The 26,626-nt window shown below is 42.3% G+C and overlaps 2 protein-coding genes across 2 annotated transcripts in view; one reads left to right on the top strand and one right to left on the bottom strand.

Moving 5' to 3' along the window:
• Positions 1–945: 945 nt before the first annotated feature.
• reep6 (receptor accessory protein 6) overlaps positions 946–26,626 on the bottom strand; it is a 29,957-nt gene continuing 4,276 nt past the window's right edge. Inside the window, exons 2-5 of the mRNA XM_084692772.1 lie at positions 26,078–26,246; positions 7,972–8,054; positions 2,937–2,959; positions 946–2,686 (exon numbers count right to left, since the gene is read on the bottom strand). Coding sequence (XP_084548898.1) covers positions 2,939–2,959; positions 7,972–8,054; positions 26,078–26,225 — 252 coding nt within the window. The 5' untranslated portion in view covers positions 26,226–26,246 and the 3' untranslated portion in view covers positions 946–2,686; positions 2,937–2,938. The remainder of the gene's footprint in view (positions 2,687–2,936; positions 2,960–7,971; positions 8,055–26,077; positions 26,247–26,626) is intronic.
• On the top strand, positions 22,699–24,568 carry LOC146220970 (uncharacterized). The gene is made up of 4 exons (XM_084692269.1): positions 22,699–22,800; positions 23,036–23,153; positions 23,239–23,360; positions 23,574–24,568. Exons 1-4 carry the CDS (start codon positions 22,699–22,701, stop codon positions 23,877–23,879), a joined length of 648 nt encoding a protein of 215 aa, XP_084548395.1. The 3' UTR covers positions 23,880–24,568.

Raw genomic sequence — 26,626 nt, 5'->3', positions numbered from 1 at the left:
ACTTTAACCCCTGCCACAAGGGCCAGGGGCAGACGTGTCAAGAAATGGGAAGACAATAATGTAACTAAAGTAAGCGACTAGCCTTACACTTCATATAATATATAATAAAAGTCCTTTATAAAGTCTGAAAATCCAGTTGTCAAACCTCTCATGAATTAACCTATTAATCAAGAATAAACTATTTGCAACTGTGTTGATCAAATTGTGTATATAGAGCTTTACCATTTCATCTGTTATTATAAAGTGTGACCTTTACAATGTAATGTCCTATACCCTCTACTTCAGAAGTTATTAGCTACCTATGAATTTAAAAAGTCTAGACTGATTTTGATACGCTACAGCTAGGGCTGGGCGTAAACATTTTTGATTTATCGAAGTAATGACTTTCCTCAATAAAGATATCGTAACATGAATTCATTTTCAATAATATCGATAATGTCAATAGAGAACAATTAGGAACAGCAGCCCATTTAATTTCTGTGATGCAGCAGGAGGTTGCGGAGAAATAGTAGCCTACGCTGACTAAAATATACTGACTGAGCTTCTCGAGTGGAGTAGCTAATGTTAACCGCGGAAAATTAGTCTTATTGCCAAAAACAGTGGCAGCGATAGCCATGGCAAGGGAGCAACTTCCAATGAATAAATTGTTGATAAAAAGGGTTCGTCTTCTTCAGTTATTTGGAAGTGGTTTGGCTTTTTGAAATCTGACAAGAGCAGAGCTATGTTTGGTGCAAATTGTGTAGTAAACAAACAGGTGGCTACCAAGTCTGGTAATAGGCCTACGACAAACCTTTTTTACCACCTGAAGCAAAATCACTCGTTGGAACATGCAGAAAGTGTGAGTGTGCGCCAAAGTCAGTGTTGGGTAAGTTACTTCAAAAAAATTACTTACTAATTACTTCATCAATATTTTATTTAAAATACTTTAGTAATTACTCTGTCTAAAAAGTTAATTCAATTACTCAATAAGTAATGTAATGCATTACTTCTTACAATCCCTATAAACTTTGACTGGTTGGACAACAGAAAGGAAAGTCTTTCAAGAATTAAATACAAGTCTTTCAAGAATTAAATACAAGTCAAACTTGCCTTTTAGTTTTTTTAAACATAGCCTACTAATACACATTTTAGTAACACATGTAACCTTCTTTCATCTTTAGTTACCAAACAATATGTGCATGACACAAAAGCTTAACTTTAAGTTAAACATGACATCACAGCAAGGCCGTAGCCATGGAGTCAACATTGGGGGGACAAATTACATTTTTTATGATAATTTCGGACAGCGTGCGTGGTTGCCTGTCGTAGCATAGCACATTTATATGTTTATATCAATATATTGGGGGTGACATTTTGACCAGATTTGAATATTAGGGGGGATGTGTCCCCCCAATATGTATTATGATTACGGCCTTGCATCACAGGATTCTACAGTAGGCAGCGGTAGCATCTCTTCCTGCTATCTAGTTTGCAGGAATTTTTTTAAGCTCACTTTCAGACACTTTCTGCACTGGCGATGTAAAATAAAGTTTTGCCTGCTTAAAAGGTGTTGCTGAGGTGTTATCTGTCAATGCCAAAGTAAATTCCTTGTCTGTGCAAACTTTCATGCCGATTAAAAACCCTTTCTGATTCTGAAGAACATGGATCACTCAAAATGTTCGTGGATGCTGCATTGTGAGGTGCTTCAGTAGGTTACTTGTGCTAGCCGCAGCTGCATATCGTTTTTCTCCCCAGGACATAGCTTTCATTTTACATTAATGTTCTTGTCAACCTGTGACAAAAAGTCCTTAGACTTCTAGGTACTTAGAATATTTCCATTTGGTAAAACAGCTGGAGCTACTTGCTTCAGCTGAGTCCGAAATCTTCCACTTCAAACCGCTAGAACCCGCGCTTATGCAGCAAAAACTCGCGTCTCCCGTGCAACTGCACTACAGCTAACGATTTTAAAGAGGCAGCATTCACTTTTACCCTAAAACGATACATTTTGATTTTAATTCAATATTGATTTATACAGAACTGTTTGACTAATTTACAGTATGTAACGCAAGTACATTACAAGTAACTGTAATTAAATTACCTAAAGATGAACAGTAATCCCTTACTTTACTTTTTCAGTGGATAAGTAATTTATTACAGTAACGCGTTACTTACTAACGTTACTTAGTAATGTTACTTAGTACTTAGTTACACTTAGTAACGCGTTACACCCAACACTGGCCAAGGTATTGATAAAAATCTAGTTTTTAAAAAGCTTAAGTTACTTGACCCCAGGTAAGCGCTCCCTGGCCGCAAACATTTCTCTCACACAGAGCTGCCTAAACTTTATGCCGAGTGTAGGGAAAAAGTGGAGTAAGAAACTTATTTTTCTACTACTACGGATCTGTGGTCTATCATCTTAATTATCGTTATCAAATGGAAATATAAATATCTATCGTGATAATTTTTTACCCATATCGCCCAGCCCTAGCTACAGCACAGATTACTTCATGTTCAATTCAAATTACAGTCCACAATTCTACTATAATTTATTGCTAGTATTTTTGTACAAGCATTCATGGTGTATCTGTTCCAGCAGATGCTTCAGGTGTTTATCAGTAGAAGTTCTTCAAGTGAATCTGGAATTCTGCTTGTGCTTTATTTCTTTCTTTCCTTCATTACCGTCAGTGTGCATGTTCTCCCTGTTGGCCTGTATGACAAAAGACATCAAAAGAGAAAAATTCAGCATTGTGGTATTTGATGAATGCTAACAACAATATTAATTTACACAAGAACACTATTTATTGCGACTAAATGTTTATTTACGCATCCATTTACCAGATGCTAACAGATAATTGCACTGGCTCATCAAAGCAGGTGGATGGCCTTTGTTGACTGTGTGAAGGATATTGTTGACCCACAGTATAAAATGTCACTTTCCACGAACCAAAAACACTTACCATTAATCTACGCTGGGCTCAGTCTATGGAGTAGACATGAAACAGAAGGTGAGAAAGCATGAAAGTGTTTATTTTTGTGTGGCAAATCTAGAACTTGGAAAGGTATATTTTCTGAAGATGTGGTGTCAAAAAGTGAAGTTAATAAATATATGTTGTCACAAAGAAAGCTGTAAGGTTAAATGTGACTTTAGGCATATCTTGCATAGACATTTTTCCACTAATAATAATGTCAATATTAGTATGTCAGACCAAACAAAATAAATTGGTTGTTATAGTACACAAAAAAATATGAGTATTCAAGATTAAAATAGTACTTCCATATTAGTTATTATAGATTAAGAGGAATTTCCATTAGTGGATTAAGGTTGTTGTTGTTCTTTTTGTCATCTGGGGATTTAATATATTGACAATGGAAGGTTTATTTGTGGAGGGAGCTGGGGGGTGTTCCATCAACGTCGATTAAGGGAAAGCGAGACTTATTTTGCCAAGTCTCACTTACTTTAGCGACTTTTTGAAGTGCAGACATGAATGATTCGCGTGTTTAGCCCTACTTCATCTCCAAAAAAGATATTAATTTAAATTAACAAGTTAATAAATAATTTCACTTTATCTGTTTTCAAAAGCCATAGGTTAATTGACATAAAATAAGGCCTTAGAAACTAAGCAGAGCCTCAAGACAAGTTACAATCAATTATGGCGTATCCGTTCTTTGACAAGCCTGTGGTGGATGAAGGTGCTCAGAGTAGACAAAGAGCGTTTATCCCACCAGCCCCAAGGGTCTTCAGAGACAGAAGTAATGCTTCCCTGACCAGTATCTGTGGAAGAAGTATAGGTTCAGCAGGCCCAGCATAGTTTATCTAGATAGATTTAATTGTCATTCTTAAATAAAATAAAACATATATATATATATATATATATATATATATATAAAATAACACTTAAGCAACTCTTAAGGATGGCAATGAACACATAAGAGCAGCCTACCATCCTTTGTAGAAAGTAATAGAAAGGAGAGTAGACTATAATAGTAGAAAGGAGGGTAGTAGACTGCAGTTTATGTAGGTAGGCCTAGACTATGTAGTCTAGTCTATGCTTGAGTGCCCAGGATGCCCCACGCAATAAATGACAGTGTGCCCTCTATAAATGTAAAAACATGTCTTAATGAGTTCCTTTATAGTATAGAAAATGTGATGCAGTACCCTATATGGTGCCCTTATGTCCTAAATTGGACTGTTCCCATGCCCTTACTTCCAATGGAAAAGGCTGCTGTTATGAAGTGCCCTTTATGCTGCCCCTACATGACAGTGTTCCACGTTGCCCTTTCCAAAGAAAACAATTAGATGCTGTGCCCAACAGTCTCCCCTAATGTTCCCAGTAGGGCATGCTTTCCCAAAGTGAGTCTATCACTGTCCAAGCCCCCTCTGGATCTGTGGAGGCAGACTATGTTAATTGAAAATACTTGTGATATAATAATGGTAGTCATGCTGAGCAATTTAAAATTACTATTCTGCCAAACAAAGTGTGCAGTTTGGGCACCTTCTGATCTAAAAAGTCAGTGCTGGATCTGTGCAATACTAGTCATTTCAGTTAATCCCTATTTCAGTCATGGTTATCTTTCCCTTTTATCTTAAAGCTCAGCATTTAGCCTATCAGTTAATAGCGTGTGGCAAAGTTATTTTGAAGTAAATTATAGATTTTGTTCATGATGTGAAGACAAAAACATTATTAGCCCACATCAAGTGCATGGCTTTCTTTAGTGTTTTGAATTTTATCCTACAATTTTCAATTGCTCCCACGTTCTTTTTTGGGCTATTATTCTTAATCTCCTGTTGAGAATATCGGCCATAGGCTAGCCTGTCAGAATGGTTTCAGACAGCTCATCAAATTACGCTAATTATCAGTAGGCCTAAATGCATATATATATATATATGCATATATATATGCATTTAGGCCTACTGATAATTAGCGTAATTTGTTAAGTAGATTTGGTAGGTCTACAATATACGCATTTTAACGGTCGTAATGGTTTGACAAGTTGTCTCCCTTGCCATGTTAATTGCGGCAACATTGCCCTTTTTGGGGACAACTCCAAAAAAACTCAAATCTATTTACGCTGCTGAAACAACACCACTCGCTGGTTTACGCTTTACTTTTTGCGACATAACTCTTTTCTCTTTTCGACGATCGCCTGATCTGGGCTGCACAGTCTAAGCTCATTGAGGTCTAGCTTGAATTAGCATTGCCTGTTAGTGGAACGGAACATTAGTGGAACGGCTTCAGGCTTAAATCTAAGTTGACGTTTACCCAAGTGAGACTTATTCGCGTTAGCGCGACTTGCGTTAGCGACGTTGATGGAACACCACCCTGGGGTCTGAATTGTTATTTATTTGGGGAATATGCATGTGTACTGATTTACCTACAGGTCCAAGTCCTATCTTTGATTTATTGTACAACAGTGATTTCCAACCTGTGAGAAATGCAGGTGGGCCGCCAAGCCATTGAAAACTAAAATATGAAAAATGAATAAATATCAAAAGATTTTGTATTCAGACTCAAAAGGGCTTTCTTTAAGTATAATGTCGAACCACGCTAAAAAGTTGTAAAATAATGATGTTAGAAGGTTAAGTAAAAGTAACATTATGACAGCTACATTTGGACTTATATAACTGATAAATTATGACTTTTCAAAGAGACTAATGTAAGTAAATATTACATAAGCGAATCTGGTACTACTTTAGGACAAAGAAAGTATAAAATGAATATGAACAGACAGAACTACAATTCCCAGAATTGCCACCAGAGCGTCTTGACAATAAACATGCGCCATATTTGTAGTCCGCTTATAGTCACATTCATGCAAGTTGCTACTGCTAGACTCCATTAATTAATCTCTCTCTCTCTCTCCAACCTATGTCTGGAGACTTTCGTGTTTTGGGATTGAAAAATATTCGACGATATAAGAAAAATCTTCCGTATACAACGGCATCCCACCCTTCCTTTATCCAATGGGAATGGTGATCAAAGCGTCCAATATTGCCTCGGATGGGTTTACATTGGAGTTAGTTGAAACCCCAAGACGTCTCATATCAAAGGGTAACCTGTGCGTCCGGATCCGATGCCTAGGGCCGCAACAAAGCGTCGGTATTTGACGAGTTGGGAATGAGAACGGGTTTTTATATGGCTCTGGGATCACTATATGAAAGGGGCGATTGTAAACTTCTGCCCTTCTGCTGGTTTAAGGTCCAGGCTGGCTCATTATTAACACACACGGCTTAGCATATCATTAGACAAATCGAGTAATTCCAACCTTAACTAGGCCTACTAGTAGGTCAGGAGGTACCCTACTACTGTATCGGGTGTACTGGGATATGACATGTTTTCGGGCAATGATTCGCTTTATTCACTGCCATATATATTAGGATAACAGCAGTTGCCCCAAAAAATAGCATCGTCCGAATAAAGCTAGATTCGAATTGATACCATCATGGAAATTTACTGAGTGTGACTCAGCTGGTGGGTTAATTTACCTGGTTATGTTGCATAACCTGCTTTCTGGAATACCCCCCTGGACCTATGTGTCCATGCAGCATTGGCTATTTGGCAAGCTCAGAAGAGCGCGCTGAAATAGAATTCGGAATGCATATAGGTTTGGGTTTTCGGTTAAACACTTTTACAAGTGTTGATTGGGATACTGCGTTAATTTTCCGGGATTATCAATCTAAATTAATGCACTGACTAATAAAGTAAATTGTTAAAACTCAAACTTCAGATTTTACTGGGGCACAGCAGATTTATACTACAGATTTATACTTTATATAAAATATACAGAAATATCAGTTGTAAAGATGTCTTAAAAAAACCCGGACCCATCTGCAACCGACGCACACCCCACAATTACCCCAGAAATTGTACCCTCTCTGGTTAATATTATCCTTCCAATCCGTTCAATGTGAACTGCAACTGCAATCCCAAAAGTGTAACACAACACAGCAAGAAAGCAAGAACGCCCAGGCAAGCAAAACACAGACCATAATCCACCAGTCTTTCAACTCGGGAAAGAATGAAAAACAGTACATGACATTAAAGGAAAAAAAATCTAATCTAAAGGGCTAAATAAATTATTATGTAGACACAAAGTATGTGTAAGATGCCTGATATACACCATTTAGACATATCTGCCCCGTACTGTAGGCAAACATATTTAGTAAGGCTTCTATTTCCGATAGAATAGTAACATACATGTCATATATTCAATCGGAAGTAGTTATTTGACCATTCTGTGTCCGTTTTTAATAGAGGGCGTTTTCTCCTTAATCCAGAACAGGGGTTTTCAATTGGGGGCATTGCAGGGGGTCCGTGACATGAGCCTATGTTGATCAGTCCACCATTGATTTAAAAATATATATAAATTTGCTAGACAGATTTTTCTAGATTTATTTGACTTTTTTGTAATTGTATTTATATTTTATTAGTGTTCACTATCTCACATATTTAAATTTTTCATATTCTATGTATATTGTTTGAGGTTTTTAAGTAGATATATCTAGGTTTTTAAATAAAAGCAACATGGAAAACCAAATGTTAAAACTTCCTTCATATCCACATGCACGCACGCACACAAGTAGGCATGAGCGTGCGCAGGCACATCAGTTGGCCACGGATTACTTTCTAGTAAGAATGGTGGTCCCTTGGACAAAACCAGTTGAAAACACCTGATCCAGAACATCAAGATGTTTTTCCTGGCGGCAAAGGTTATAATGTTAAAGAGTCTTTTATGGTCTTTATTCAGGATCTTTCCAGTGTGAAGTCCTGGAATAAGTGTACATGGATCAAGATCCAGATTCATATCTAGAACATTTTCAATTTGGTGTACAATCTTTTCCCAATACAATTAGTCAGCCAACAATTTATACAGATATACAGATTTAAACACTATGTTTTTCTTATAAAACTATTTCACATAATATTTGACCCAGTTCTAGTGCTATTAGGACTACTTAGGTGATGAGAAAAAATGTGTTATTGTTTTACTTACTGATGTATCTGTGCTGGGTAGGCCTTTGGCAGTTGGCATCTGTGCCGCAGAGAGAGTCTTGTTTTTCACCAGTGTTTGAAGGACTGCAGCCAGAGAAGAGAGAAAATACATACATTAAGTATATAAAAGACAGTTTCCTACTAAATTTGGCCATTCTGTTGGCGGCATTGTGGCACACAGTAATAGCACAATAGTTAGGATGATGGAAGAAGGTACATCTTTGGGGGTTATGCTGCGTTCCATTTGCCTATGGAGTCTGAACTGGAATTTTGTCACACCCGAGTTAACCCTAGTTGCTCTCTTTTCAGAATCCAAAGTCGGGTTCCTCCGACTTTCCGAGTTGGGATGTAGTAGCCTCTGTCCTCACTCTATGCTTCAGCTTGCGCTGTGAGGTGTCAGATGGCTGAGCGGTTAGGGAATCGGGCTACCAATCAAAAGGTTGCTCCTAGTCTAGGTTCCTGGCCGTGCCAAATGAAGTTGTGTCCCTGGGCAAGGCACTTCACCCTACTTGCCTTGGGGGAATGTCCCTGTACTTGCTGTAAGTTGCTCTGGATAAGAGCGTCTGCTAAATGACTAAATGTAAATGCTTCCTGTAATGGTAGCTGTCAATCAAGGTCGGATGATGTTTCACCGCTGCCCCTCTGCTGCTGTGTGTGAAGTTGTGTGTCAACTGATGGAGGCGAAGACGGCACTGTTGATATCGATACTATTGCAAATGAGTATCTAATCCAATTCAAATGTAATTGTACCGATTAGTATCCGAGCATCGTTTTTTTTTACAACTGTATTTTAATTGATTCCACTTGCATTGCTTTGGTTGACACTTCTTCAAGTTGAATTAGCTTGCGATGTTTTCTTCTATATTTTGACCCGACTTAATGTAGTTAAGATATAACAGATATAACATACAGTTTAGGTTATGTTTACTCAAATATAAACTAATATCCTGTGCTCATTTACAAGTAAATGCAGCCATGTTGTAAGGGTCACACGATCTATGGTCACACTACAATGGACAGATGTAAGACTGTCCGGATAATTAGTGTCCAATTGAGATAACAGATGAGCTCTGATCATGCATTTCCAATACAGTTATTCTTTTTGTTTTACTGTCTTGTAATTAATGATCATATGTGATGCAGGCAGCAGCTACCTTTGGATAAAGATTTTACACAGAGAATGTTTAAGCATTGGTTGACTATTTTGACTTCCAAACAGTAATTCTGAAAGCTGATTGTGGCAACAAAAAGCTCAGTTGTTTTCTGTTTTTGAGTGGAAGAATGAAAGGCATTAAAGGGGGATATTGTTCACCTACCATGGGTGTTGGAAGTAGGGATGCAAAGGGTGTGCTACACCCCCTGGTGGATTCTAGAGGACCTACAAGTTCAAACTACACGGGCTATGCCACCTACTTTTGAGTAACGTCTTAGTAACCTCTGAGAACAAAGTCTCCTCCAGCCACAACACATTACCTTTCAAAGAAAGATTTAAATGTAGTAAACCTTTCTGGCCACTCAATGATTAGCGTGGAAAAGGACACTTTGACCAAATATTATTCCACAAAAATGATGAGCAAACCCCCATGGAGTTGTGAGTACAGTATGTGAAGGAGTGTGCCCGAGCGGTGGCTTCGGTCAGGGCTGAAGAATAAACGAAGGCACAGCAGTATTTCCATGAAACGACGTAGTCTTTAGTTGTAATCTTATTTACTCCCTTAGGACTTGCTCCCACAATGTTGGAAGACAAGCTAATGAATATGCAAGCATGGGCATGTATGGCTGCCAATGGAACTGGTTCCCTTGTATTTATCGATGATGTGACTGCTGACAAAAGCAGTAGGATGAATTCTGAAGTGTTTCGGGCAATATTATCTGCTCAGATACAGCCAAATGCTTTTAGAACTCATAGGACGGCGCTTCACAGTGCAGATGGACAATGACCCGAAGCATACTGCGAAAGCAACCAAAGAGATTTTTAAGGCAAAGTAGTGGAATGTTCTGCAATGGCCAAGTCAATCACCTGACCTAAATCCAATTGAGCATGCATTTCACTTGCTAAAGACAAAACTGAAGGGAAAATGCCCCAAGAACAAGCAGGAACTGAAGACAGTTGCAGTAGAGGCCTGGCAGAGCATCACCAGGGACGAAACCCAGCGTCTGGTGATGTTTATGGGTTCCAGACTTCAGGCTGTCATTGACTGCAAAGGATTTGCAACCAAGTATCAAAAGTGACAATTAGATTTATGATTATGTTAGTTAGTCGAAATATTTTTGGTCCCTTAAAAAGGAGGGGGCCACATATCAAATATGTTGTAATTCCTACACCGTTCACCTGATTTGGATGTAAATACCCTGAAATTAAAGCTGAAAGTCTGCACTTAAAGCACATCTTGATTGTTTCATTTCAAATCCATTGTGGTGGTATACAGAGCCAAAATGATAAATATTGTCAATGTCCAAATATTTATGGACCTAACTGTATCTAGGTTTTTAAATAAAAGCAACATGGAAAACCAAATGTTGAAACTTCCTTCAATCCACATGCACGCGCACACACACACACACACACACACACACACACGTAGGCACGCGCGCGCAAGCACATCAGTGGGCCGCGGATTACTTTAATTTCGTTCTGTAGTAACTAGCTAGCTAGCTAGCCCGGCTGGAACTCACTATCGCGTATCGACAGATTAGCAGAGACTGAGGAATATAATAAAACGTTTTTTTACACATGTCAACGTATATGTCTATTAAGCAGATTTGTATTTTGTATACAAGTTGTATTTTGATCAATGTTTCAACTACGTAAACCCAAGTCTGCACACTTGGCCAGGACAACTACAACAGTGATTTTATAGAACTACATTGTACATTCATCTGTTTGAAACAGAGCGTGGTGAACTGTGGGAAGGCGAGCGATGGCAAGCGATTTGCGTCGCTGCAGTGGACACGCACTGTTACGGTGCGTTCACACTGCAACGACGCGATGCGAGCGACATGTTTTCCATTCATTTTCTATGGAGCCAGGCAAATCTCTTGCGTGGTGCATTGTGGGTAGCGACGCGACGCGATCGAGTCGAGATGTTCTCAACTTTATGCAAATGAGGAGCGATTTCCACTAGCGATGGCCAATCGCAGTGTTTTCTTGTTTCTCGTAACATAGCAACCATGGTAAACATTTCTAGCTTTCAGTTTTTAAGATGCAATAAAAAAATCCATAATTTTAATACTGTAACATGTACATGTACAGGATTGACAGAGTTTGTGCCTACAGCAGACCAACATGTGTTTAAAATAATCCCTTGTCTTGCAAGGGCACCACTTGGTCTACTGCATCCTTGATTAATGATCCAATTTGAATTTGTATGCATTAGACAACTTTTCAGTCATATGACCGGTGTCCCCATTTTAGTCAGGCTTGGGTGTATATAGGAAGAAATGTTACCAATCACTTTGAGCACTGTTTACGATACAGCTCCGGTGCGTTAGGCGCCTAGTCTTCATTGTTAATACCTTTGTTAACCATTGCTCTGAAGGTATGTTTTGTATTTGATATTTCAGTATCATTGTATTGATCATCTTACTATTTAGATAATAAACTATTATTGTGCATTTTTAAGTTACTTGTTCTCCATGAAACGTATCTATCAAGCTACGGCGGTGAAAACGTTGATGTAGTCTGGTTGATGCGGCTAACTGATTATAAACATAGACTTTTGGAGTAGGTTTTAACTTAAGGCCTCTGAGTGATCGATTACATATCCTACTAGGTCTACTATGGTTAAATCCATATTATAGTAGAGATAAATGACTGATTAGTGAACACGCATACTTTAGGGTCGGACGATTTTTACCTACGTCAGAGTTTTATGTCATTAACTGTTTAGCGCTCAAGGTTACAGGTGATGCACTTGTGCACATTTCTAAAATTGGAGTCAGATATTAGCGAGTCAATTATCTCCCTGAGAATCTAACGAAAAGTTAATTGTGGTTCCCAAGCCAGGGACAAACACCAAGCGTCTCTGGCCTTTCAATTCACCACCTACACTTCAAACTGGTTCGAAGTTTTGCCACTCTTCTGAACCAGAGCCATAGAAGGAACAAAGCCACCGCTTCTTGTTACAGACAAGTTACACATTGCCAGAGAAGCAGCACCAGGCATCGCTCGAGTTTCTTCCATCAGTCATTATGATTTAGCCAAATCCGTATTGTAATAATTATAAATCTGTGCATTTGAGTGTTGTTATTTTATTTAAATGAAACGTAACATGATAGGATTAGGTCGGTCTATACAGTGCCCAGAAAACAAATGTTGTTGATTCGTCAACAGTAATAATAATTAGTAAAAATAAAGTATCCCAGGTCACAATAGGCCTACACAGGCCCGGCCCTAGCACATTTGGTGCTCTAGGCGAGTTTCACCCTTGGCGCCCCCCCCCCCCCCCCCTCCACAACAAAAATAAAAATTTAAAAGATTTTGCACTAAAACGGTATTGCAACTTTCAAACGCTATTTTGCCCTGCAAAACTGCATTTCTTTTAAATAATATATAAATAATATAAAATATATAAATATTTCAAGGTACCAGATGGCACCGGTGAGGGCGCTTGCGAGGAGCGCTCTGTTTTGTCTGTTAATTCAGTGTTCTGCCAAGATTTCCGGGGTTCTCTAACAAGAGAAGTACTTCTGAACATAAGGACCACAACTCCTGTGGACTTATTTCCCACTTTTCTGCTTCCAGCGGCAGATTTAGTGGGAACTCTATCCAGTGCCGCGCTAGGCTTTGCTCATGCGAAACGCCTTAGAAGGGCAAAGCGAGCGGGAGCGCTAGTTCGGCTACGCAGACGTGGAGTCCGAACAGTGCTTCCAAGTTTTTTACTCTCCAACGTAGGTTCACTGTGCAATAAAATGGACGAACTTAAGCTACTGATGGTGAAAAACAGAGACTTTCTTTCATCTTCGGTTTTGTGCTTCACGGAGACATGGCTGTGCGATTTGATCCCGGACACCGCCTTACATCTGGCAGGCTTTCAACTTGTGAGAGCTGATCGGGCCACTGCACTCTCTGGCAAAACCAAAGGCGGTGGTATTTGTTTTGTACATCAACAGTGGCTGGTGTGTAGATGTGACAGTGATTCTGCAACATTGTTCTCCGGATCTGGAATAATTTTTTATAATCTGTAAACCTTTTTACTCGCCACGAGAATTCGGGTCGCTCATTTTGGTCAGAGTTTACATGGCGCTGGGTCCACAGGTTAAAGATGCTAACGCACGCTCGCCGACCAGATTCTGAGTGTGGAGCGAGCAAACCCGGATTCCCTTATTGTACTCTGCGACTTTAACAAAGGTAATCTCAGCCATGAACTCCCTAAATACAGACAATTCATCAAATGCCCAACCAGAGAAGAGAACACTCTGGATCACTGCTACACTACAGTCAGTAGAGCCTACCACGCCGTCCCTCGTGCAGCACTGGGCCACACCATGGTCCATCTGATTCCTGCATACAGGCAGAATTTGAAGCTCTGTAAACCTCTTGTGAGGACATCAAAACAGTGGACCAGTGAGGCTATGGAGGATCTGCGGGCGTGCTTGGACTGTACTGACTGGGATATGTTCTCGTCTGCTACCAATAGTCTGGATGAACTCACTGAGGCTGTGACATCATACATTAGCTTCTGTGAGGACTGCTGTATACCAACACGCACCAGGGTGAGCTACAACAACGTCAAGCCCTGGTTCTCAGCAGAGCTGAGAAGGTTGAGGTCAGAGAAGGAGAAAGCTTTTAAGAGTGGGGATAGAGACAGATTCAAGGAGTCGGAGAACAGATTTAGCAAGGCGGTGAGAGTGGCTAAACGACTGTACTTGGAGAAACTGAAGCGTCAATTCTCTGCTAACGACTCTGCTTCTGTCTGGAGAGGGCTAAGGCAAATCACCAATTACAAGCCCAGAGCCCCCCACTCCACTAACGACTCCCGCCTGGCCAACTACCTGAACAAGTTCTACTGCAGATTTGAAAGACAATTGGACAGTCCTGAACTACCCCTTCCCATCCGTGAGCTCCCCCCCACTGTGACGACTCTCTCCATTCAGGAGGGTGAAGTTAACAGACTTTTCAAGAGGCAGAACCCCCGCAAAGCACCAGTGCCGGACTCTGTCTCTCCTGCCACCCTCAAACACTGCACTGACCAGCTGTCTCCTGTGTTTACAAACATCTTTAACACCTCCCTGGAGACATGCCATGTGCCAGCCTGTCTCAAGTCCTCCACCATCATCCCTGTGCCCAAAAAGCCAAGGCCAACAGGACTTAATGACTACAGACCCGTCGCCCTGACCTCTGTGGTAATGAAGTCTTTTGAGCGCCTTGTGCTGGCACACCTCAAATCCATCACAGACCCCTTCCTGGACCCACTGCAGTTTGCCTACAGAGCCAACAGGTCGGTGGATGATGCCGTTAACATGGCCCTCCACTTCACCCTACAGCATCCTACGCCAGGATCCTGTTTGTGGACTTCAGCTATGCCTTCAACACAATCATCCCCGCCCTGCTCCAGGACAAGCTCTCCCAGCTGAACGTGCCTGACTCCACCTGCAGGTGGATCACAGACTTCCTGTCTGACAGGAAGCAGTGCGTTAAGCTGGGAACACAAGTCTCTGACTCCCGGTCCATCAGCACCGGATCTCCTCAGGGCTGCACCTGTACACCAACAGCTGCACCTAACCCCATCGAAGTTCCCGTTTGGCGGTGAGGCAACCGGTCCCGATCGAGGAATGGCCTGTTCCTCGACTTCTTTCCGGGTACTACGAAAAGAGCCTTAATCCTCCGGTTGGTCTGTCTCATGAGGATTTATACCCCCATTTCATGGACGTGTGCGAGGAGGGAGCCGAGGTTCCCATTCCCCGCAAAAGTCTGGGGAAGAGCAAGCGAGGTTCCGCCGCGGGTGCCGGCCTGGCCAAGAAGCCCAGAGCAGGGTTAGGGTCAGGAGGCCCGGTCGTGGCGCCGCCAGACCCCGTGCAGCATTCTGCTCCCGAGCTGCAGCCCGATCCCGTGCTGGTGGCGCTGATCGATCTGCGGAGCATGCTCACTGCCCGTATCCAGCACCTCGAGGGGGCTGGGGCCTTGGGTGCAGCTCCCGTCGCCGCGGCGGCGAGTGTGCTGTCTGCGCAGGAGTTCCGGCCTTCGTACACTTTGGCCAGCGCGGTGCCAGCTGCTGCCTCTGGGGCCTCCTTTCTGCCTCCGTCTGCTGCCGTTCCGGCGGGTCTCCGCGAGCAGATCCTGTCAGGTAAAGACGTGAACCTGGTGAAGATATTGCTGTGTGGGCCTGAGTCGGTCGAAAGCGGGAACGTGGCTGTGTTTCTGCGGGACGCCGATCCCCGTCTGACTAAGACGCTCACGATGTCCGAATTCGTCGTTGCTTTTGGGGTTTTTCGCGACGTCATGTGCGAGGGGTTCCCCGGGAGGCGGGTCGAACTGGACACCTACCTAGCCATCATTGCTGACCTGTCGCTCTCCTATGGGGGAGCGCTGTTCTATGAATATCATAAGGGTTTCTCCGCCGAGGCAGCCCTGTACGTTCAGCGGTTTAATCTGCGTCTGGACTGGTCTGTGCTAGATCTAGAGCTGGTTAGCCGCACATTCACCGGGCTTCGTCCCCTGTCATGTGTGGTGTGTGGGTCATTCTCCCATCCTATGGGGCTTTGCCCTCTCATGGTGCCTTCTAAAATGGGGGATTCTTCCCGTGATGTGAAACCTGGGTCCAGTGGCACGGAGCGTCGCTCCTTCAAACGCCAGGTGGTTAATGCTGGTTCCGCTCCTCCCGTGTGCATGTATTTCAATGAGGGGGTCTGTACCTATCCTAATTGTCGATTTCTTCATGTCTGCAGTCAGTGCTCATACGCCCATCTGAGCTCGACCTGCCCGCGTCAATTCCGACCGGCGGGCAAGGCCATGAAATAAATAATCATCCTTCTACCCCCGTTAACATTGTTCGTCTGTCTGAAGCTTTGAGTGGTCACCCCAATTGATGTTTCGTGAAATACCTCCTCACCGGGTTGCGGGAGGGGTTTATGGCTGGGGTAGAAAGTGTGCCCACTGTCACTCGTGTGTAATAACTTGCAATCGGCGCTCAGGGAGCCAGACGTGGTCGATGCGTTACTTGCTAAAGAAACCGGCAAGGGGTATTTGTTGGGGCCGTTCGTGGAGTCGCCGTTTCCCGTGTTTCGCGTCAGTCCCATTGGCGTGGCTACCCGCAAATATTTCGGGAAAAAGCGCCTGATCGTGGACCTGTCCGCTCCGCACGATACTCAGATCCCTAGCATTAACAGCCTGATTCCGCTGGAGCCGTTTTCTCTGTATTACACTAACATCGATCACGCAATTCGGTTAATCAAACAGGCAGGCGTGGGCGCTTGGCTTGGGAAGGCCGTTATCACCGACGCGTTCAAAGTGATGCCCCTTCACCCGTCGCAGTGGCACCTGTTCGGCATTAAATGGCGGTCGCAATGTATTTTTACGCTCGCTGGCTTTCGGCTGCCGCAGCAGCCCGCGCATTTTGACACCCTGTCCGAGGCGCTGTGTTGGGTTTTGCTGAACGTGCACAGACTGACGTTTGTCCTGCACCTGCTGGACGACTTCCTGGTGGTCGATTTTCCGTTTTCGCCACCGGCTCGGTGCATCTCGGTGGTGAGGGCAACTTTTGGGCAATTGGGCGTGCCGCTCTCGGAGGAGAAGACGCAGGGGCCTCTCACGTCCATCGAGTTTTTGGGCATTCAGTTGGACAGCCTGTTGATGCGTGCGTCTCTTCCGGCGGAGAAGCTCGTACGGGTGCTCGCTGTTCTGGCTTCGGCGGCTGCGTCGGCTTCGATGACTAAACGTGATCTTTTGTCGTTGCTCGGGCACCTGAATTTTGCTATGTGCATTATTCCCCGCGGTCGGCCGTTTGTTTCCCGTCTGCTAGGCGTGGCTAAGTCTGTTCCGGCGCTGCACGACGTTGTGCGTTTGGATGAGGGTTGCCGGTCCGATTTGCGTTTTTGGGCCGTGCTTTGCGAGCTTTGGAACGGTTTGTCGTTTTTTTACAACGACGAGGAGGAGACCTCCAGCGCCCTGGCGTTCTACACCGATGAGGCGTTGTCCGTTGGGTTTGGGGGTTTTTTCGCGAACGAGTGGTTCAGCGAGTCGTGGCCCGTTGAACTGGAGTTTGTGGCGCGATTGCAAATCCACAGCATTGTACGAACTGTACCCTATCGTTGTAGCGTGTCTTTTGTGGGGTAAACACTGGTGTAGGAAGAGGATTGTGGTGTTCTGTGATAACGAGGGCACGGTGAACATCATCAACAAAGGTAGATCTTCCGTGGCATTGATAAACAAATTAGTGAGGCGTCTGACCTGGACATGCATCACAGGCAACTTCGTGTTGCGGGCCGCATACATTCCTGGGTTACTCAACAATGTGGCTGATGCTCTGTCACATTTTCGATTTCAGGAGTTCCGGGCACTATGTCCAGAAGTGGAGCCGGGCGGCCTGGTGTGCCCAGCGTTTCAGGAGACACTGTTAGATTAAGCAAGACGCTAGAAGGCTACATGACGGTCGCCGCTCGATACATGCGAGCAGGCTTAGGCAAGGGCACATTAAAATCTTATGATAGTGCTTGGTTGTATTACTGTTCTTTCTGCCGCGCACTCAGTACGCCCCATCACCCGGTGAGCCTGCTTGTCGTATGCGCATATATCGTTCACTGCTTCACCTCCCGAAAGATCCAGCCGTCGACGATCAAGGCAGCGGTGGCCGGCATTCAGTTCCATCTCAGATGTCTGGACCCGTCTGTGCAGAGCCTGTTGGGGAACCTGTCGGTTCGGCTGCTATTCAACGGGTTGCGGTAAGAGCGACCACAAGGCAATGACAGGCGACTTCCCATAACCCTTCCTGTACTTCATCACTTGGTGTCGGCTTTGCGGGCGGGTTGTTTTAACGCTCCCACTGATGTCATGTTGGAAGCTGTGTGTCTCATGGTTTTTTATGGGTTCATGCGGTGCGACAAATTCACTTGTTGGTCAAGCACATATCAAATCATGCACAATCTCACCCTTGACGATTTAACCATGGATACATGTATGTACACAGTGGTGTTAAAACACAGCAAGGGTGTGAAAGCCGGTGTGGGTACTCCTGTCGTCATATCGCGGAATAACTCAGCTTTCTGTCCCCTCTCCTCCATGGCGAGATATCTCCGCTGGCGTTCATCCACAGCTACGAGCGAGCCCCTGTTCGTCACCAATGCTGGGAAAGCCATGACCCGTTACTGGTTCACTGGGAGGCTCGGAATCCTTTGCCGGCGCTGTGGTCTGGACCCAAAGCTGTACACGGCTTACTCGTTCCGAATCGGTGCGGCTACGTCAGCGTCTCAAGTGGTCTCAGCCTCGACGCTGAAAGCGATGGGTTGTTGGTCATCTGCAAGTGTTCAACGTTACGTCAGACTGAATGCCATTCTGGAATGCCAGAGGAGAATGGCTTCCACTCTCCATACCTCTTACTAACTTACTTCACGTTGTGTATCCCATTTTTCTTTCACATACCATGTACGTGTGCATACTAATAAATGTCGTCAGGTGGCGGCGCGGGTATACGGCAGCACGTAACAAGGTGACGCGTCACCATCAACGTTGGTAAGTCGAGGCCGTGCCTCAGTGGTAAGTAGAGGCTGTGCCTCAGTTGGTATGTCGAGGCCGTGCCTCAGTTGGTATGTCGAGGCCGTGCCTCAGTTGGTATGTCCGAGGCTGGGCTTTCGTTGGTAAGTAGAGGCCGTGCCTCAGTTGGTAAGTAGAGGCCGTGCCTCAGTTGGTATGTCGTGGCCGTGCCTCAGTGGTAGGTCGAGGCCGTGGCTCTGTTGGTATGTCAAAAAGAATAATAATAATAATATATATGTGAGATAACAATGGTTGTGCCCTTGCCGAAGGCAAAGCACACCCAATGATGGTGCACTACACAGCCATCATTGAGTCCATCCTCACTTCTTCTATCACCATCTGGTACGCTGCTGCCACTGCCAAGGACAAGAGCAGACTGCAGCGTATCATCCGCACTGCTGAGAAGGTAATCGGCTGCAATCTGCCTTCCCTCGAGGATCTGCACACCTCGAGGTCCCTGAGTCGAGCGAGGAAGATTGTGGCCGACCCCTCCTACCCTGGACACTTCCTGTTTCAGCTACTCCCCTCCGGCAGAAGGCTGCAGTCCATCAAGACCAAAACCTCACACCACACAGATCCAGGAGCATGATGTTACAGAAGGAATGTTTCCTCTACGGAGTCCAACCATAAAAAGCATGTCAAAACAGCATTGTCTGACACATGTAGGCCTCATCATTTTGGAGTAAAAAGACAGTGTCCCATCTCTGACAAATTGAGTCACTTTCATGCCAAATCAGGTTATCCCCCCGACGCTTTGCATGATTTGCTTCAGGGGATTGTACCTTTGGAATTGGCACTGTGTCTCAATGTGTTTATAAAGAAGAAATACTTTTCTCTTGCGGAGCTGAACAGTTCCATCCGTCAATTTCCATACAAGTGGTGTGACAAACTGTCCTCCAGCTATTCCCCTGAGTTTTGCATCACGCAAGAATGTAGGAAGAAATGCACATATAAACTGGTGCTTGTTGCGGAACACCGTCACAGGTATTTGGATGTGTTCCCAGAGGAGAGATCAAAACCAAAACATCACTTCCTTGAACATTATCCACGGCTTACAACTGCTTTTGGGCCGCTTGTGGCTCTCTGGACCATGCGTTTTGAAGCCAAACACAGATTATTTCAAAGGATTGTGAGGCAGACCGGGTCTTTCAGAAACATTCTAATGACCATGGCAAGAAAACACCAATTAATGATTGCATACCACACTCATGATGCTAACATTCAAAAGCCAACATTATTGGTTTCTAGAATGACCCAGGTGGCCATGGAGGTTCTAACAGACAGCCTTAGAGTAAATTGCAAGAAAGTTTCCCAGTGCATTGGTCGCTAACATGACAAACAAGGTTACCATATTCGGCACCGACTATTGTGTTGGGATGTTGTTACCTTTTGTATCAACAAGAGGATTGTCGGACTTTGGAGAAATACTTCAAATAATCAATGTGCATGAAAGCCCTTTCTTTGTTCTGAAGTTGCTGAGGGGGTGGTACCATGAGCACATGAGAAGCTTCAAAGTAGTGATGAAGAATTATCAGCACACTGTTGTAATCATCGAGATGGAGAAATGATCATGGTACTATATAATTGATTTTGAACCACTAAATCACCTTTTTATTTTTAAATGCTATATTATTGAAAACCAGATGCAAAGGTGTTGATTGATTGGTATTGACTTTAAAACATAGAAGAAATAAAGCCAAATGTGGAAGTCCAGATAAGCAGAGTTTGAGTGCCAGAGAGAGAAGTATGTGTGTAGGATTCACAGAGAAAAGACTATAACTGCCCAGGCAAGGGACTATAAGGCCCAGATAGTAGACGACAGATTTATGACATTAAACTCTGTATGCCACTGCAGCTGGGCCCTGGGTAAGGCCCAGGATGGAAAGTTTAGAAAACTCCAGGCTATTCAAATTCTGTGACAAAGGACCAACTGGGTGTAAAAGGCATATATGAATCTGTGTCTACATATAATGTACCAATGATAAAATAACATAAAATAATGGAGAACAAATATAAAAGCTAATGTCCGGAGAAAGATTTCAGTCTGATCTCAAGGCCATTCTCATGTTTGTTGGAATCAATCCTCTGTGTTAGATTCAAATAAACACTTTGCATCATACTCTGCTGCCGTTTTCCGTGCTGTTTTAAACTTTGTTATTTGAAAATTAAAGAACTTAAATTATTTTGACTACAGTAGAGCCCACAGCCAAGATGGTAGTCATTCAGAACGCAGAAATGAAAGATGCACACCCTTTGGCTGCATACAATACAGGAGATGGTCGAATGGTGTCCCTAAAACACTTAATTTGCACATCAGTGTAGGTTTGATTTATTGGCATGATAACATTGATTTATTCTGTTATCATGCCATAACAATCATGTGTGTCTAACATTTTCAACATTTCAAATTTTAACATTTACAATTTTTTCTCTTTCTTTCTCGCTACAGGTGATGACAACACATACTCCAAACATGTCAGTTGTGTTGCGAGTCATTCTTGAAGAACATGATATACGAAAAATAAAGCTTCCATCCGGAATTCCAAATACGGTGGAAGATCTTGTTTCAATCATCGTTGAAACATTCCAATTACATGGGGAGTTTGGATTATTGTACGAGGACCAAGATTTTGAGAACCAATTTTTTAGTGTAACCTCAACAGCCGACCTGTACGACAAGGCCACTGTGAAAATTGTAAGAAAAGAGCCTCTGGTCACCCTTGACCTGTGTCCACTAGATTAATATTGTCTGTCCTCTACCCTGAGTTCAGCAGACAGCTACCCTGCAGATAATAGTGAAGTAGACACCAACACTGTAGATTACTCTGCATCATCCAGCTCACAAGACACCATTCTTCTCCCTGAGTCATGCCGCTCTGCTCCATGGCCAGTGCCGTTTCAAGTCCCAATGTTTTCCCGCGATGTTGAACTTATCCTCGCAGACGCAAACAAGACATATCAAGCCAATGGAACACACTTCCATGATGCCAGTGTTAAATCGGCAATAATGCAAGACCTTGCCAAAGCCATATTCTCTTACTCAGCCTACCCTTCAGGTCAGCAAATTTGCTCAGTGGCTGAAGCCCTTGTTGAGAAGTTTCCATGCCTTAAGGAGCTTGGGTCCTTCACAGGGATGTATGGTTGGCAGCAACGCCTCAAGTATAAGATGCACAACTAACGTGTGTCGTGGACATTGAGAGTATCAATCGTTCAAGCTGAAGTCGGGTGAAGTATAGAGTTAATGTTTATTTGACGTAGGTTTAAACATAATAATAACGTTACCAACATAACATTATCAGCACACAAACATAAAACAATAACACAAAGACAATTCCATACAGCTCCATCTAGCATTCTACATTTAGTCTTTTTTTTTCTTCTAGAGTTCTAGAATGGAACCGGGAGAATCCAGCCCACCAGCACTACTCAGCTGATGGCCCTGAACCCCCCAGAACATTCTTCAACAGACCATTTTATAGATACGACAGTTCTCAAAAGTCATTGGTCCATCCTACAGACATGAAGCTATACCAAATCTCTTCTATCATTGGTTAAATCCTTAGAACAATACAGTTGAATCCACATTGTCTTCGGAACAACTGTCTCTTCCCCCCAGGAGACAAGAACTCTTTCAGGTCACCCAGACTTCCCGTCTCCTAGACTTCACGTCTCCTAGTTAGGTGTTATAAAACTACAGGTGGCATCTCTACCAAATGAGTTGAATCCACATACATTGAATCAAGTGTCTTATGCAATTGTAAACTTCTTCTAAAACACATTAATTGTACATAGGTCCAAAATGTCTTTCACACGTGACATGCAAAAATATGCCTATCCTGAAATAATGAGTAAACACTTTAAAGAGGAAGCAAATGAGCGATGCAGCCCCAGCCAAAAATGTTAAAAGGCCAAAAAAAAGCTGAGGTCAATTATCTTCCTCCCCACCCTGTTGGAGAAAATGATGACACGTTGGAGAAAGAGAGGCTTGAGTTAATTGAGGAAACGAAAAAGAAGAACAACAAAAAGATAATCGGAGAAAAAATGTCCAAAACCTTTTCAATGCAAAGAGTGGAGGTGGTGACCCTCAACCCAGCTGTCAGTGTCTTCAAAGAGAGGTGGCCTGGATTATTCAGTGAGGCTCAAGTAAGACTGTTTTGGTAATATTTTTCAGTTAATCTCATTTGTCTACTTAAACTTCGTTTTGGGTCTTTAAGAATTGGTAACTATCATTGAGAAAGTTATGTGAATTAAGAATGGCCGGGTTTCCCAGTTTCGTTAAGAAGCTCTTAACGCTATGCGCTTCTTAAGAACACTAAGCGTTAAGATCATCTTAACGAAACTGGGAAACCCGGCCAATGTTCCTTTACTCATTTCCTAGATCAAAGAAGAGTTCCGACGTATAACAACAATTTCCCTGGAACAGACGTTCATGCTGAAGCTTGATGGGTACACACCATGTCTTTTGCAGTTGATGCGGGCCAAAGGAGGAGCTGCTGGTACCAGGATGCTTAATCTCTTGAACACTGTAAACGAGGTATAGTTGTTTTTTCACAAAAAGTGTTAAGAATTTGCAGAAATAAGTTAAGTCATTAAAATGCATCTATTTACTGTCCCAATGTGTCGAGCAAAAGAGGGATGCAGTTGTCTGTTGCCTAACTGAGTACCTTGGGGAACGTCAAGAGGAGCTCTTCCAAGACTGCCAGGTATGTTATTAAATGATCGATCGACTAAGGTATCACATGGCTTGCCCTGATGTCATTGTTTAGTCTTGGATACCAGTCACACATGGATATATATGCGTAGATATGGCATCGGCCACTGCTGTTTATTGGAGTGATATGTCAGCAATGTCGCCATTTTAGGACTGACATGCCACGCCTCCTAATGCAAGTGTTGTTTTTGTGTCTTTTTTTAAGATGGACGTACATGAGGGCCACATGGACCAAACAATGAAGGTCCTTGTGATCCACAATCAAGCAGGCGAGGAGGATCCAGCAGAAGTGTCAATTGTAATAGAGGGAAACCAAGTGCACACGTGTGGCTACCAAACCAAGGCATGTGTGCTGTTGATGGGCTTGATCTACGTCCTCAACCTTGAGTATCCGAAGAAGCTCAAGCACACTTTTGAAGTGTTTCAGAAACATTTTTCAGAGCTTGATGGAGCAAAACTGCTCAAGAAGGTCCAGAGCCTCAAAAATAAGCTACTGATGAACTGTTACTAACTGTGTTGCAGCACAGACTCTTTTCTTTTTCGTCCCAAAGGACTTTTTGGATCTTGGAACTTGCGTTTGATTATCTTCTATCTTAAATGGGTAGGAAATGTACCTCATTGCCTATGTAAAATGTCTCTCTAAATGAGATTGAGTGAACACTGAGTTAAACATTTTATTTTACTGCTCAAGAAGGTCCAGAGCCTCAACGATAAACAACTGATGAATGTGTTGCAGCACAGACTCTTTTCTTCTTCATCCCAAAGGATTTTTTGGAACTTGGAACTTACGTTTGATTTTCATTAAAATGGGTTGGAAATGTACCTCATTACCTATGTAAAAGCTTGTCTCTTGAAATGAGTTTAAGTGAACATTGAGTTAAATGCACAAAACTCACATTTGAAGTGTTAACAATGTTTTGTGATTCAGTTTTCCAGTTTAGTTGAAACTGTTGGTCAATAAGACAGTGTTTATCATAGGACTGATTAGATGTATTTGTCATTGTGCAGATACACATCACAATTTGCTTGTGCAACCACAGAAAAAAACTAAAAAACAATGCTTACATCCACATACACCCTTCAACCACACTAAAGCACATTGAAGCATGCTTGCAACCCCACACTCACACATAAATATATTAACAACATAAATTGGGAGATCATCAAGACATCATATATATTATATTGTTTGGAAATACATAAAATGGATTGCACATATCATTTACTTGAATGTGGAGAGGGCTATTTTTGAACATTTGATTCAATAAAAAAAAATTGTGTTCAATTATATCCTGTGTCTGACAATATTTTCGCTGAATAAGTAATGGTTAATAAGTCATATAGTTTGATTATTAATAACAATTATTAGTTATTAAATGGTTACAATCTAGAGTTAATATTACCTACTTTTGTAAGAAATCAGTTGTATAAAGTATTGATAAATGTTAGGTAGACTTTACCTAATTTATTTTAGTGTATCATAGTTGTAAAACGTAGGTACACTTTACTTTAAACATGTGGTGAAATCTACACAGAGTGCAAATTGTTACCTCACATTTTTTTTGTAGATTCTATAGGTTGTTTTTTACAGTGTTGTTGGTTCGATTCCCGGCCATGCCAAATGACGTTGTGTCCTTGGGCAAGGGACTTCACCCTCATTCTCGGGGAGAATGTTCCTGTACTTACTGTAAGTCGCTCTGGATAAGAGCGTCTGCTAAATGACTAAATGTAAAATGAGCTAAATGCATAAATGTAAATATCCCATCCCCCTTCTAATGATTGGTCACATAGTGAATTAATGGATTTGGTCTCAACAGTTTTATCAATTGTCTAGCTTACTCTAGTACAGTTACCGAACATTCCAAACATTCTATTCTTATAGGCCTACTTACAGCTCAAGAATCAATTTAATTTAGCTTATTGTTTCATTCACGCACTATTTGTAAAAAATATGAGCATTGTTTTCAGTCAGATGTAAAAGTTTGTAAAATGCTCTTTTACTCATTTATACCTCACAATATTTCAGAAATGCTATTGTACACTATTTTATTGCGTGGGCTGTTATAATGTTAGGCAAGAATTAGAAAAGGGGACTTTGATTGATTGTGAAGGAGGAAGTCGTGTGATGAGAGTAGAGACAATAAAGTGTGGCTGGCCGATTCAAGGAGTCACGGAGCCCTGTAGTCTGTCTGTGTCACTAATTATTATATATTATAAGCCTTCAACAACGATCGGTTACACTACTGTAAATCCAATGATCATAACAGCCCCCGCCCATGCCGTCATCTCCTTTTACTAAGCTTACCATATTATAATCAGAAATGGTTTAGCTTACCATTTTCAAAATAGATGAAAACTATCAAAGTCATATAATTTGATTAGTTTTAAGAATATGGAAAATGCATTTATTAGTTATGTTCATCCGTTTACAAAACATATTTGCATTTTGCAATTACAATTATAGTTCCCACTATGGCATGACATAAGATTTGCGCTTACTTAGTCGACACATAAACGCCCATGTGAAGCTAATGCATTTAATAGAATTTAAAAATATTTTACATTATATATTAATTAAAAAAAATATATATATATATTTGACATATTAAGGGAATTGTGGGTAGGAGCTAGTAAGAACTGTGTACAGTGACACTCTTGCCATACTCACCTGGCAAAGCTTTATTGGAACCAATGACACAATTTTATTACCTTCTCTGGTTACTGTTTCTGCTGCAGTCATGGCCTTTCCACTCAGGTCGCTGACCATGCTGTCCACTCTGGCCTCGTGGCGCAGGAAGATAGGTCTTACTACACGGTTGTATAGAATCTGAGAACCGTTCCATGTTACTGGGGCCATGCACCACAATAGGAACAAGCACTAGACAAGAATAAGGAGAGACATAAGATAATACACTGAAAAACAAATCATTACTTGTCATTCCAAAAGCAAAAAATAATACATTTATCTACACCAACTAGATCCTTTAATTTGATTCTTTGGCAAAGATGCCTGAGGAGCACAAGCCTGAAGTTTTCAATGTGAACACATCTAACATCTCTTTGTGTGATGTAACTGAAATAGATATAGATATTGGCCTGCCTTCTGTCTTGAGTGGAGATTTGCATAAGAGAGTTGTCTTATCCAACCCAACCTTTTGACATACAGTTGGAGAACACTGGTATGTTAGCTAACTTCTTTGCCAGAAAGATAGACAACATAGCATTAAAGTTTTTTTTAACAAATACAGAATGAGGCTA

This window comes from Hypomesus nipponensis, chromosome 26 (genome assembly GCF_054491055.1).
Source record: "Hypomesus nipponensis isolate SF chromosome 26, ASM5449105v1, whole genome shotgun sequence".
Lineage (NCBI taxonomy): Eukaryota > Metazoa > Chordata > Actinopteri > Osmeriformes > Osmeridae > Hypomesus > Hypomesus nipponensis.
The sequence above is the reverse complement of the archived record's forward strand: the minus strand, read 5'-3'. Positions and strand labels throughout refer to the sequence as shown.